The 14,621-nt window shown below is 38.6% G+C and overlaps 1 protein-coding gene across 1 annotated transcript in view; it reads right to left on the reverse strand.

Annotated features, from left to right (window-relative positions):
- LOC122816310 (proton channel OTOP3-like) overlaps nt 1-14,333 on the reverse strand; it is a 256,108-nt gene extending 241,775 nt beyond the window's left edge. The window contains exon 1 of the mRNA XM_044089042.1: nt 14,240-14,333. Within this exon, the coding sequence (XP_043944977.1) occupies nt 14,240-14,333 (94 nt within the window). The remainder of the gene's footprint in view (nt 1-14,239) is intronic.
- Nucleotides 14,334-14,621: the final 288 nt, after the last annotated feature.

The raw sequence follows: 14,621 nt of genomic DNA on the forward strand, positions 1-14,621 counted from the left end.
CTGCGATTTGCTTAAACCTTTTTTTTTTGCTAAAAAAAAAAACAACTAATTAATAAAATATCATTGTCAGGAGGTTGCAGGCATGTGGGGCAAGGATGCGGCCATTCTGGGGAACCTCATTAACTGTTCGGGCCACTTTTTATCTGCATTTTATTTTTGGAAATTCAGTGGCCGCAGACACTGAAATGCTCTGTTTTATATTTCAGTGTCTGCGGACAATGAAATAATGCATAATATTAGACCCAAGCTCTAATGTTATGCTACTTCCTATTTTAAAGTGCCGTATGGCACTTTGTGAGTGCAGGGGTGTGTTTAGTGTCCGTAGACTGCTCAGACATGCCCCCTACACTCGTACATGGAGTGTGTCCATGTGGAGTATACAACAGCGCACCTTCATACATATGCAAGGCGCACTGCTGTTCTACATGGACACGAACCTACATGAAATTCTCCATGTGGGAATAGCACTATACCTGCATGGGGTTTCATGAATCCAGGGGAATGTCAATTCATTATTTAATGAGTATTCTAAAACACTTTATTCTTTGGTCTTAACAAAGAGAAGATGGTCTAAAATGTGTGAGCATGCACACACACACACACACACACACACACACACACATATATATATATATATATATATATATATATATATATATATATATATAATTTATTGTTTATTATTGTTAATTAGTATTTATCCATTAAGCACTTTTTATACTATCTATAAAAGAAAATACTTTGCGAGTGGCTGCTAGTGTTATGCATACCTCTCAACCTCTTAGTGCTAGAAATCTGGACAAAACCTATAATGAGGGGGGGACAAAGGCCCAAAAATAGGGAGCATTTTAAATAGTGTTCTTATAAATTTAGAAAGTTGACAGGTCGACAGGACTTGCATTAGCATGCATCTTCTGAAGAATATGAAGTCCAAAACTCAAACATAAGTCATTATTTAGTAAGTTCAATCCTTACAAATTTACCAGAAAACCACCAATTTTATGAAGAACAGACCAAAAATCTGAGGCAAAAATCTGATCATTCTGTGTAAATCTGGAGAGATGACTAATATGGTGGTATGTTTGATCAAAAGCCTGCAAAAGTGCATCATTGTGTGGTGGTGTGTGTGTGTGTGTGTGTGTGTGTGTGTGTGTGTGTGTGTGTGTGTGTGTGTGTGCGCGTGTGTGTGTGTGTGCATGTGTGTGTGCGTGTGTGCATGTGTGCATGTGTATGTGTGTGTGCGTGTGTGTGTGTGCGCATGTTACTCTGATGGGATCCCTGTGTTGTGGAGCACCAGATTATACTTTTTCATTTTTTTCTTTCTTTTTTAGTTATGAGACAGAAACACTGTGTGAGTGGTCGAGGGCAGGAGCAATTTTTGCAACAGAAGTGAGAAGAGCACAAGAGAGGTTTGGACCTTAATGGGTAGGTAAGTAAATTTTATACTATAGTTACTCTAACTATTACTAGGGTACAAAGTATCCATTAAGTGTGTTTTAACCTGAAATCAGCAAACTGCTTTTCCTGTGTTATGGACAGACTAGTACAGACATTGGAAACGCCATTGACTGAATAAGGTGCTATATTTCATTGTTGCAAGTGTAGCATGTGTGACACTGCCAGCCCAGCTAGCTAGAATGTTGTAAATAATTCTGTGTCATTTGTGAATATTAATATGATTCATATGCTTGTCTTACAAATGTAAGAGAACTATATGTTATGTGTATATTAAACTACTGATGCAGAAGTGTGTTGAACAGGGTTTGTACAGTACTGAGCTTCAAGGATGTGTCCACAGTGTACCCTGCTGGAAAAGAACAGAAATGGATATACACTGTATACCTGTGGAAATGTTTGTTTTAATAGTAGAAGCTGGAACACAGAGTTAACTTGCAAAACTTCAAGAAAATAAGTTGAAATTAAAGAGTTTTACAATTGTGTTATATCTCAGTTTCAGTGAAGCAGACACAATGACTAGAGTTTGAGGTTTTCTCTATTGTTTTGGAGAGAAATAATTACTAGGTTTCAAATGTAAAACCATTTTATTCTTTTATGACTTCCAAGTTCTGCAAACTTCTGAGAGATAAGTACTTCTCACACAAATATGTTAAAATTCTGTTAGTATCTGTTTAGCCTGGGAACTGAAGTCAGGTGACAAAGAGTGGTGTCATCCAAGCTAACCCAGCAGTAATGTTTGATATTAATTTAAGAACTCTCTCAGAGAGAGAGTATGTGCATTTTGTATTTTGTCTTGAACATAGCAAGAACATCCATTCATCACCACCTTCTGCACTTCTGCCTGCTTGTTGCTCTGTAAGTAAGATGTAGGGCATAGTGTCTATTTTAGATATAGATAGGAATATAATAAAGATTAGTTTAGATATTTTCTGTATTTATTTGAGACTGTCATGCAATGTTGTTTTAAAATATTTGAAGTGTACAAAAATATGAACAACACAGACCTAGAAACCAAGGTTTTCAGGAAAAGTACTTTTTGCAATTCCTTTTTGCATTTCACAAGCACACACCCCCCACACTGTAAAAATAATATTGTCAAGGGAAAATTTGTGAGGGGGTGTCGCATGACTAGTAGGAATGAAGACTTTTTTAAGGAATGCAATATTTTGGAGGGGATGTTCTCTGCAAGAGGCTACCCATTAGAGTTTATTACAAACATAAGAAAGGAGGTAGAGCAGAATAGATCAACTAAATACAAACCAATAAAGGGTACAGTGATAAACAACATCAACCCAAGTAATGATGCTGAAATTTTGGTTGATACTAACAAAAATAACAACATAGGAGAGCTTCATTATAAATCGGCACTGGTTATGGAATTTAATTTATTTAACCTTAAGGTGAAAAAGATTTTTCAGAAGGAGTGGGATAAATTTATTTCTTTTTCTGATATTTCGAATATTAAAGAAGATACTCCCAAAATAGTATACAAGAATGCTAGAAGCATAAAAAAGTTACTTGAAAACAACAAGATGAATGGTAGTAACAATATCTCAAATAAGGCTGTTATATCTAATAAAATCAATGGAACTTTTCAATGTGGACACTGTAATCAGTGTCAATATGTTTGTAACAAAAGTGAGATGTTGTTATTAGCTAGGGACATTAACATTAACAGTACAGGATACTATAACTGTGAATCCCAGGGAGTGGTGTATATGGCAACGTGTTCACAATGTAACTCTTACTATGTCGGTAAGACAGAAAGAGCGTTGAAAAAAAGAATTTATGAACACACTTATGAGATACCTAGGAAAAAAGAAACAAATGCTCTATACAAGCACACAAGAATATGTGAAGACTCAAAGTTTTCTTTTTTTGTGCTGGAGCAGGTTAAGAAGGAAATGAGAGGTGGTCTCTGGGAAGAATGGCTAGAATTTAAAGAATTATGGTGGCAAATACTGTTAGATGCCACAAGTTCCCCTGGTCTAAATGAGCACATTTCATTAACCTCAGTGTTAAAACTGAGAGCAGCTAGAATATAGCTTACATTGGCAATGGTTCTATAAGAACAGTAGATGGTGCTATTTAAACATTAACAGATTGGGTTTTAATGAATAAATTAATTTTCTAGTAACACTTGGATTTTTAGGATTATTTATTGAAATGAACTTATTTAACATGAAATATGGTTACATGCATATACAGACAGATTTCATAATGATTTTAGCAAGAATGTATGAGTGTTTTTAATGTTTTAACACTAGTCATTTTTTGTATGGAATGAGCCTTTCCTTTTTGGTGTTGATAGGATGTAATGTATTTTCATTGGCTGTTTTAAACTTGATTGGAGTATTTAATGAGCAACTTCTGATGAATTATTTGTCTGATGAAGTCTTATGTGGTGATGTGGACGAAAACGCACTGTGTTTATAAAGCGTTTATAATTTGTGGTCGTACTCAATAAAGCGTGCTCTTTTTTCCAGTTGGTGCACAGTTTCCGTGTTTTTGGACTTATCGGTTAAAATATTTCCTGTGATTCTAAACTCTGAAGTAACTGTGTTTGTTTTCTGAGTATTGTCTTGCTTTTTTATTATTTATTTATTAAATATATTTAAACCTATCTTTGTGGCTGATATTTGTGAGAAATATTTAAGCTCTTAGAGTACTTGCATATGTATTTAGTGACACTGTACAGGCCACTCCTAATAGCCTGGTGCTTGGTCAAAAACTACAATTTGGATAATAATAACATTATACAGTAGGATTGCCCACCCTTTGTAAGGGCCTTATAGTAGCTGATAAAGAGGGGTTGGTGGCAATGATAACTACCTTATAGTCTAGGCCGACGGGGGCATAGCTAGTAAACTTGTGTCAGACTTTCCCAGGAGTATCTGTGTGTATATAAATCAAATCTCAAAGTGTATGTGTGTGTGTGTCAGCTACTTGGGCAAGGACACGAAGCACTGGTTGCTCAGAGAGGGTGCTGGAGGTCTTGGCTTGACCCCTTAGCTGAGATCTTAACCCTATAGCTGTGCCAGTAGGGAGTCTCATTGAGGATTTGGAGAAAGAGTGAGAAACCAGCCCCCAGACTGACTGTGATATCTGTGTGCTCTTAAGGGAAATTGTACTTTACTGTGTGTGTACTTGTCATCCTCCAATTGTGTACATCCCTCACTGTTGCCAGTGGTGAGGATTGAGGCTCCTTGATTACTGGGATAGTGCAGGGGCATAACAGAATGTATGGTTTTAAAAGCGAGATGTTCTCTAATTTTGACATTGCAATGTGTAAGAAATGTACTATCCTCAAAGATGTGGAATTTCAGTTGGTTGGACTCAGAAAAATTGGTAGGACTGGGAGACTTCCCTGACACAATTAAGCCACATATTGTTAAAAACATAAACATACAGTGCAATTTGTGTTTCAGTCAAATGACAAGGTAGATTTTTGTTGCACATTAGCCAATCTTAATAGAAAACATCTGCCCTCAGATATGCAGAAGTAACTAGCAATGCCAGAAAAAAACAAGAAATATAAGAAGTAGCACTGATATTAGTCCTGAGATAGCACTTAATAAAAGTAAATTAAAAAGAAAAGCAACTGGATTGACTTTTTTCTCTTCTGAATCTGGACATTGATATAAACAAAGACACTTCTGGATCTGCAGGAAGTAGAATATCTATGACTGGTGAATGTATGATTAAGAAACCTATTAGGTCATTATCAAATATTAGTCAATAAATGTCACTGTCTTTAACCTTTGTGTGGTTAAACTGGGTGATATCTATCTCATTCTGAACAAAATGGTTGTTTAGCCATGTTATATTTCATGCAGGAGTGAATGATGTGAACACTACTCCACTGTCCCATATGTACCAGCAGGCCATTGATATATTTAACTTGTGTGAAATCTACAATGTAGATTTGTGTTTAGGTGAAATATTGCCACCCCCCCCAGTTTTAGCCATTATCAACACTCAAAGACTTTGCTATATAAGAAATGGATAAAGTTTAGTCTGAACATCGAAATCAGTCTGATAAGGTTTTCATATTAGCTCACGGGTAACAGAGAACTATTTGATAGGGACCACTTTTATCCTAGCTATGCTGCTGGAAAACAGCTAAACAAGAAAGTTACTGATATGATGAAACATTTTTAGACTACAATCTGAATCTATCAAAGAACATGAAGAGGTTAACAGACAAAAGAGATCCATGAAAATCTACTATGCTAATGCAGGAAGTCTAACCTCTAAACCAGAGGAAATGAAAGCTTTAGCATATCATTCACAGACCTTTCTAACTACAGTTCTGAAACATTGCAGTGTAGTACTCTAGAGCTACCTGGATTTATAAAGTCTGAATGTCTGAGAACAAATACTTCAGGAGGAAGGCTTTTTGTATTTGTGCATAATTCGGTTATGGCTAACTTATTAAGGGTAAATCATAACATGGTGTCTCCTGTAAAATAACTTTCTGGTAATACAAATACATCACATTTACACTTACTTTGCAGATATCACAGTCCTAAAATAAATCTTGTGCAGTAAAGTCTTTATTTAAAATGTTATGGAGGATAAACAGAACTTAAACACAAACCTCTCAACCTCTTGGAGCAAGAAATCTGGACAAAGCCATAAATAGTGGAGGGACAAAAGACCAAAAATAGGGGCACTTTTTAAATATTGATCTTTCAGACTTAGAAAGTTGATAGAATAACATGTTTTGCATTAGCATGAATTTTCTAAAGGGCATAAAGTCTGAAACTCAAATGTCTGTCATTTATTTTCGGAATTTAACCCTCAATGTTTTGCCAATGATTTGTCAGAAAACTACAAATGTTATAAGAAACGGACCAAAAATATGAGGCAAAAATCTGGACATTCTGCAAAAATCTGTATAGTTGAGAGGTATGCTTAAACAAGCTAACAATTTAGAGTGAATTTAATTTCCCAGACATCTGGGACATTGGTTCAATAAATTCTCCCACCAAGCATCAGTTTCATGATTTAATGTTATCTTGAATTATGATACAAGATTGATTCTGAAATCAGAAAAGAATATATTATATTTGCTGTTCACAAATATTAGTCATATAAAAATCATAATTCTGTTTCAACAGTAGGAACATAATATTACTTAGTCTAGGAATTTACTGATGAACTTCATTCCATTAAGATTGCTGTTACTAGTTCTGAATGTACACAGATACATTATTTACATGACTTCCTTTTAGCTTGTGCTAGCAGCTCTGGTTGCTTTCATTCTAAGGCTATATACAGTCTGGTTAAATAGATAAAGGTAACATCCAGTCAGTAAAAGTTAGGGGTGACCCTGTAATCTCTTGGGGTATTGAATGGCCTAACACAGCCCTAGCTAACTTTCTATTGACTTGCCATATGGTATAGTCAAGTGGCATGCCCAAAATATATATTCATCTTCTGTCACTTCTGGACAACTCTGGCAAGCTGCAGAATGGTTCTACCACATTTTAACTATCTTCTGTGGGGTCCTATAACCATCTGAAATTAAGCTTAGGCGATATATAAGTAGTCTGTAGAAGTGGGAAGGCTTCCCAGTGAGTCTCATTTGTTTAGGAGTTCTTGTTCCATGTGCTTCCCTGGAAAACTCTCTCTTTCATTTCATCATCATGTTTCCACCATATTCAGGAAATCCTTCTCTCTAGCTTAATTATATATCTTTAAGATCCACAATTCATCATACCACTATACTTTTCCCTTATCAGACCCATCATCAAATAGAGTTCCCTCTTTAGTATGCACAAATGTAAGCATATTGCTTAACCGGAAGGGCCCCAAAGATTTCTAATCAAGAAAATTAAAGGCCTTTAATCTTTCCAAGATTAGCACAACTGTTCTTGTACTCAGCAGCCTATAGTTGCTCCAAGGTGACCTGTGTCTTTCTTTTCATACTATGAAAGATCCAGTCCTATTTTGACCTTCTGTTTCTTAAAACCAGTGGCTCTTCAAACACCTGTACTAGGGGCTTAAATCTACACCAGCAAATAGATATGAATTATTGGAGGGATCAGTTCAGAACGTTGTATATTCCCAGGCTTTGGAATGAGTTACCAGTACATGTGAAACAGAGTACTGCTTTGGCTACATTCAAGAGGGTCTATATTAAATAACCGAAGAGGTGTTTCAGTGAACACCTCTTCAGCGACACATACAACAGCGAGGACACAAAACCGCAAACATTGACATCAGTGATTTATTTCCCTGGGAAAGAAATCGCTTCTATAGAAACAAAAAAAATCACTGCAAACATAACAAAATGGGGGGCTCTGCCCCCACACCTCCCAACATGGGGGGCTGTGGCCCTCACACCCCCTCTAACTAAATATACCAACTCCAAGATCGCACTATGATGGGGAAAATGGCAAACTTATAGGGATGGCCAAGCGATTTCTTTCCCAGGGAAATCGCTGTTCTGAATGATCACGGTTTACTACATTCATTCAGTATGTGTCGCTGAAGAGGTTTTCGCCGAAATGCCTCTTTGGTTATTTAATATAGACTCCTTTAAGCCTAGTCTTGATAATTGAATGGGTAGGACACACATTACATCAGGAATATGTAAAGCTTTACTCAGTTTGCAAAGCTAGGTGAGCTTTGTTATGTGCTTGTAAGGGTGCCTAGAACTGTTTTAAGTGTGTCTTCTTAAAGTCCTATATGGCTAGTATGTATTGATGTGTGTGTGTGTGTGTGTGTGTGTGTGTGTGTGTGTGTATACACACACACACACACACATTTTATATATATATATATATATATATATATATATATATATATATATATATATAGGGTGTATGTATAGATTTATATGTATATGTACAATGTAAGTCATAGGAAGTTTAATGCTAATGACTCTTGCAACCATTTTGCCTTGATGGTCTGTACTTCTCTTCTGGAGGGTTAATCCAGTAAGGCATGGAGTGAATTTATTATTACACATCCAATTATCCAGGTCCTTTTTGAAAGAAGACAGTTACTGCACTGCTTTGTTCATGAGGGAGTCTATTCCACAGTTGCGGGAGGCTCCTGGTAGTGATCCTGCTAAGAGACTCTGTCATGTTTATTGATCTACTGAATCAGGTTTAGATGTCTTGTTCTGGTATTGGAGGGACTGTATGACTTTTGGAGCTGCAAGAGTTCTTGCACTACTGGGTACATGATTGTTCAGAAAGCAAGGCATATGTCCTCTTGAGGAACCTGTTGGGTGCAGAAACGAAGATATAAGATATAGGAAATCTCCAAATGCTTTCATGCCTATTAAACTTGGTGGACTTCTTCGAGACAGTCATCAAAGCCCTAGATCAGGGCAAATCTGTTCATATGGCCTACCTATACTTAGCCAAGGCCTTTGACACAATTCCCCACTCAAGCATCATTGATAAACTCACCCAACTGGGTATCAACCCATATATTCTCAGGTGGGTTGCAAATTGGCTCACTGATAGAACTCATACAGTCAAAATAGGGGACTTCACCTCCTCCAGCAGACCCATAACTAGTGGTGTTGACAGGGGCCAGTTCTGGGACCCTTACAGTTTGGAATCTACTTCTCCGAAATGAAAGCTAAAATTAAAGGACTGTGACTGACAAAGTTTGCTGATGACTGCAAACTGGGAGCAATCACTGAAACCCCTAGCGATGTCAACATCTTGCTAGAAGGTCTTATGCAGACTAATGACAGGTGCCAAAGTCATGGTCTTAAAATTAATGCAAACAATGCATTATCATCCCCTTTGACAAGGATGTTGATCTGTAAACTACCACACTGATAGCAATACCCTAAGCACACAGTGGTGAGAGATCTGGGAAAACAGGTTGACAACAACCTTAACTTCAATCCCCATGTCTCCATAGTGGAAAGAAGTGCATGTTATATTGCTCATCTCATAAGTAAGGGCAATCCCTCCAGAAAAAAAGAGGTTATAACCCCCTGTACTCTTCCCTCATCAGGCCAATAATAGAGTACAATGCTCCCTTTGGTATGTTCCTTTCCAAAACCAGCAATTGAAGAGACCACAAAGGTTCCTTACAAAGAAAATTCAGAGTCTTCAAGATCTGCCTTATGTGGAAAAACTGAAATCATTGTCACTTTGTGCTGTGTCATACAGATGGGTCAGAGGCAACCCATGCCTTACAAAGAAAATTCAGGGTCTTCAAGATCTGCCTTATGCAGACAGACTGAAATCACTGTCACTTTACTCTATGTCATACAGACTGCTCAGACATGACCTGTGCCTTGGATATAGAGCAATCTCTGGCCCAGCTTTAATGGAAATGCTGCACATTCGCAAGTTAAATGGCACACGGGTTACTCGCTCAAAGGACCTTAACTTGGTATGTAATATCAACAGAACTTGCTAGAGAGACAGATTTGTCACAGAGGTTACCCTACTTTTGGAACAAGCATCCTATTTATGTTAAACAAGGCCTCTTGTTGGCCTATTTAAGTGTAACTTAGATGACTGGATGGGTAACTGGAAATTCACCCTGGGGGTTCCACCTGTGTCCTACTTGGACAGGGGGCAGAGTAGCTGCTGATTTTAGTGTCTGCTTAAACCAGACACCCTTGGAAACATGAGTTGAACTTGGCTAGGCTTGCAAAGGTCCTGGGGCCATTAGCCTAGTAACCTCCTGTGATCTTGTGTACATGTACCTGCAAGAGCCCTTCCATGTTGTCTTTTACTGCCACTAAACAACAGTAAGTACAGATATGATGTCTTAATTAAAGAGGCTCTGCGTAATATTTTCTATAAAATGTGATATTACAAATATGTGCAAAAGCAAAACAAAATGTGCTCAAAGTAATTGGCATGTTGTTGAAAAGAAATATGAAACTGAATGTTTATCAGTATTGTGGAAGTTAAAAAACACTTCATACATTTGATACAGTAAAATCTGAAATTGCATCTAAAGCAGTAATACAGGAATGCAAATCAAATTGCTGGCAATAAATACTAATAGAACACAGAATATGAAATTTAAGTTAGATAAAGGCACAGAGTGTAATACTCTGCCAGAAAATAATTACTTGTTAACTGTGCATTCATTGTGACCTATTCTACCCAGCAGATAATATTCAGCTTGAAAATTATGACAGGTGAGTATAGAACTAGGGAATTTGAACTTTTCTTTCAAATAATTGTACTTAAAGATGTTAATTTTCCTAATATCCTGAGTCATCTAGCTTGTTAAAAGCTATGGAAGGTAAAACAAATTCAACAACAATTGCATTTATAAACAATCAGTCACACTGTCACAGACTCATTTTTGATACTGTTCAGAGCAATGTTGTCCTACATGATTATGCTCCATTATTTTAAAGGCATAATAAGTTAATAGACTACTTCTTTGTTAGTACTCTTGGCATACTGCTCTGGCTTCCATATAGCATTTTCATTCCATGCTGTTGGGTCCCCCAGTGACTCCTCATCTGGTTCAATCTCTGTTACCTGGTATACTGGGAGACATTCCTCCTGTAATTGTCCCTCAACTGTAACTGCCTCCTAAGTATGGCATTGTATAGCACTGCACAAACTGAAAATAATTTAACACGTGTTAGGGTCTTGCTACAGGGCACCACCTGATAAATTCAAGTAGTGAAAGTTTGCCTTCAGCAGCCCAAACACATGCTCCACATGACCCTGGTTAGTTGCATCCATAGTGTGTCTACTTTTGGGGATTTCTGATGTATGTCATCAGCCTGGGCTCCAGTGCATCTCTGAGATTGCCAGTAAGATGACCCTGGGGAAGTCACGCTCACAAACCTTTGGTAAAAAACAGATGCGTATCATATGTGGGAGGTGTGGTAACTGCCTTTGTGGCCTACTGACACATACTAGATGATACCCTCTGCATTACTGAACATGTGACAGTTGATGCAGTGATACCCTTTACAGTTCACTTATCAGAGAAAATGAGGCAAATCATAGAGAAGACCAGGTAGCCACCTATTCTTTGAGGGAATTCCCAGTCATACAATGAGGGAATAAAAGTTATTGCACATGATCCTGCTCAGCGATGCAGAGGGATTGCTGCAGGGTTTTCCACAATTTCAGAACATTTTCTAAGCTTTTTAGCTGTTGACTGATCATTCATGGAGAAGCATCAGCAGACCATATAAGATTATCTTCCAGTGAATTAAATCTCCAAGGCATATAGATGGAAGGAAACAGTTGACTTACCATTCCTATCGTCTCATACCTTCTTTGACTTGAATTCCTGCCAACTTGTTTATGTGTCACAAAACTACCTTATTGTCTAACTGTATGGTGAGCACTCCCATTGGAAAGGAATCTGGGAAAACTTAGAGTGTCAAGAGGACTGCTGTCATCTCTAGTACACTGATATGAAAGGTAAGTTTTGAAGACAACCCAAAAATTTGAAGTTTCTGCATAGACATTCGTAGACATGCCTGGATGAGGCTATGTGACTTTGCAGAACCCTTTAAGGCATCATTTGTTAATGACCCCTTTGATGGCTCCTCCTTATTTGGACCATCTGTTAAAGATACGCTCACCCACAGTGAACAGGAAAGAAAGACTCTCTCTCTGCCATAGGAATCAATTTTTCTACCCCTCAACATACATTTTCTAGAAACCAACAGGATGGTAAGAAAATGTGGTTCTGAGGAGGTTTCAATGGACAATGTCACCCCAGAGGCAGAGGGGGTCTACAGAATCAGGGTTTCAGAGATTCCTTCTCTGATATACCCTATCAGTGCTTCTGAAGTGTTGCCCAACTGTCCGCCTCTGGAGGCAGTCTGGGTCATTTTTCCTGGCACCTAGATGCTTGGACTCATATAGAAAGAAACTCATGCATGCTAAGAATCATATCCTAAGGTTACTACATACCCTTTCCCTTCCCCCTCCTGTCTAAAACAAGAAGCCCCCTGATGTTCCACCTAGTCAGAGGGAAGATGCAGCTCAGGAAATGAAAAGGCTGCTGCAAAAAAAGTCACCAGGAGGTCCCACCCAAACAGATAGGATTTAGGATTTAATTTAGGATTACTCCTAATTCTTTTTTGTGCCAAAAAAAACAGTGACCTAAGACTAATTTTGGATCTAAGCAAATTGAGCCATTATGTAAAGAAGATGAAGATCCAAATAGTTACAATTCAGTCTGTCCTGCCTCTTCTAAGCAAGGATGATTGCATGTACTCTTTAGATCTCCAGGATGTGTGCTATCACATCAAAATAGACAGGCTATCCAGGAGATATCTACACTTTAGGCTGAGAGCTAATCATTATCAGTTCAGAGTAATGCCCTTTGGTTTCACCACAGCTCCCAGGGTGTTCATCAAATGCATAACAGTAGTAGCAGGTCACGTGAGACTCAAGGCATACCAGGTGTTTCCATACCTCAACAATTGGTTCCTCACTGCCCCATCCAAGCATCAAATTCTACAGGCCAAGTATTACTTGTGCCAGATCTCCAGCACCTTAGGCATCTCAACAGACCATGCCAAAATGAACCTAGTCCCAGTACAGACTCTGGCATTTATAGGAACTCTATTCAATACTATGACTCAAGTGTCATCCCTTCCTCTTCATCTCATCACATCATTAAGAGATCAAGTACAGGCAATACTGTCCAATCCATCCCCTCCAGCAAAGCTACAGGCTCTGAGATCAATGTCAGCTGCCATTCTTCTAGCAAGATTCTTTATGCAAATCCTTCAATTGACCTTGGCACTTCAGTGGTCTATATCATACCAACCCCTATCCTTTCCCATAAGACTCATCCCAGTCTGCAAGCATCATGTTGTCTGCTGGATTCAGTCCAATGACCTGTTTCTTGGCAGGCAATTCTCCCTTTCTTCCCCATTCACCACTGTGACACATTTCCTGGGAAAGAAGGTCCAGGGCATGTGGTCCCCCTTAAAGACCAAGTTGCATATCATTGTCTTGGAGATGAGAGCAGTCTTTCTAGCACTGCAAGCCTTTCAGGATGTTCTCCCTCTGAGGACTATTGCAGTTCACACAGACAACATGTCAATTGCCTGGTACTTGAACAATCAAGGAGGAATCCATTCCTATTCATGGTGCAGATAGGCCACGAGGTTTTGGGAATAGGCAGTCTCTTCAGACTGCTTTTTTATTGCAATGCATATACTGGGGAATACCAATGGACTGGCAGACAGACTCAGCAGATCCATTTTGATTCCCCATGAGTGGTCTGTCAATCCATCAGTAGCAAACATGATATTCAGCCACTAGAGCCAGCCTTGCTGTCACCTATTTGCCTCCCCCTCAAGAACAAGTGCAGCAAGTACTGTGATCTTATCCTTCCTCTAGGGGAATCACTGAGAGATGCTCTGATTCACAATTGCCCCCCCCCCCTGGTCTCCTCTATGCTTGCCCTCCTCTTCCTCTTATTCCAAAATTCTTACAGAAAGCAAGCAGGCTGAAGAGCTCAGTCATCCTCATTGCCCTCTTCTGGCCTTGACAGGTTTGGTTCCCTTTCCTATGATCTCACTTGAAATATCCTCCATGGATACTGGAACCCACTCAGGATCTCCTTTCTCACCCATTGGGAATTTAACATCCAAATCTCCATACCCTCAAGCTAACCACATGGTTTCTCCACTTCAAGTAATTGTCAGACAGTCCAGTCTTGCTTCTCCAGTTCGTGACATTATTTTGGCCTTCCAGAAGGCCTCCACCAAGAAAGTCTATAGAAGCAAATGGAAAAGATTTTCTATTTGGGCTTTCAGTCAGAATATTGATCCCTTTTCAGCACCTACTTTGGTCATTCTTCTTTTCCTCACTATTCTTTTTAAGGAAGGGGCTAACTTTTCTACTATTAATCTTCAGTTGGCAGCCATTTCCAACTTCCATGCTGGAGACAGATTATTCTCTTTGGCCTCGTCCAGATTATGCAAAGCCTTCATGAAGGAAATTTCGCTGCTTAGATTCCCAATAAAGGATCCCTCCTCCCCTTGGAATCTTACTGTGGTCCTTCAGGGTTTAACTCAGAAACCCTATGAACTGGCAGACAAATATGACATGAAGTTTCTTTCTTGGCAAACAATCTTTTTATCGGCTATCACATCAGCAAAAAGAATTCCTGAGTTTCAGGCCCTATTGGCTAAGCTTCCTTACATTATATTTCATAAGGACAGGGTG

The sequence above is a fragment of the Protopterus annectens genome, chromosome 12.part0, assembly GCF_019279795.1.
Source record: "Protopterus annectens isolate FY-2018-M chromosome 12.part0, PAN1.0, whole genome shotgun sequence".
In the NCBI taxonomy this organism is placed as follows: Eukaryota; Metazoa; Chordata; order Ceratodontiformes; family Protopteridae; genus Protopterus; species Protopterus annectens.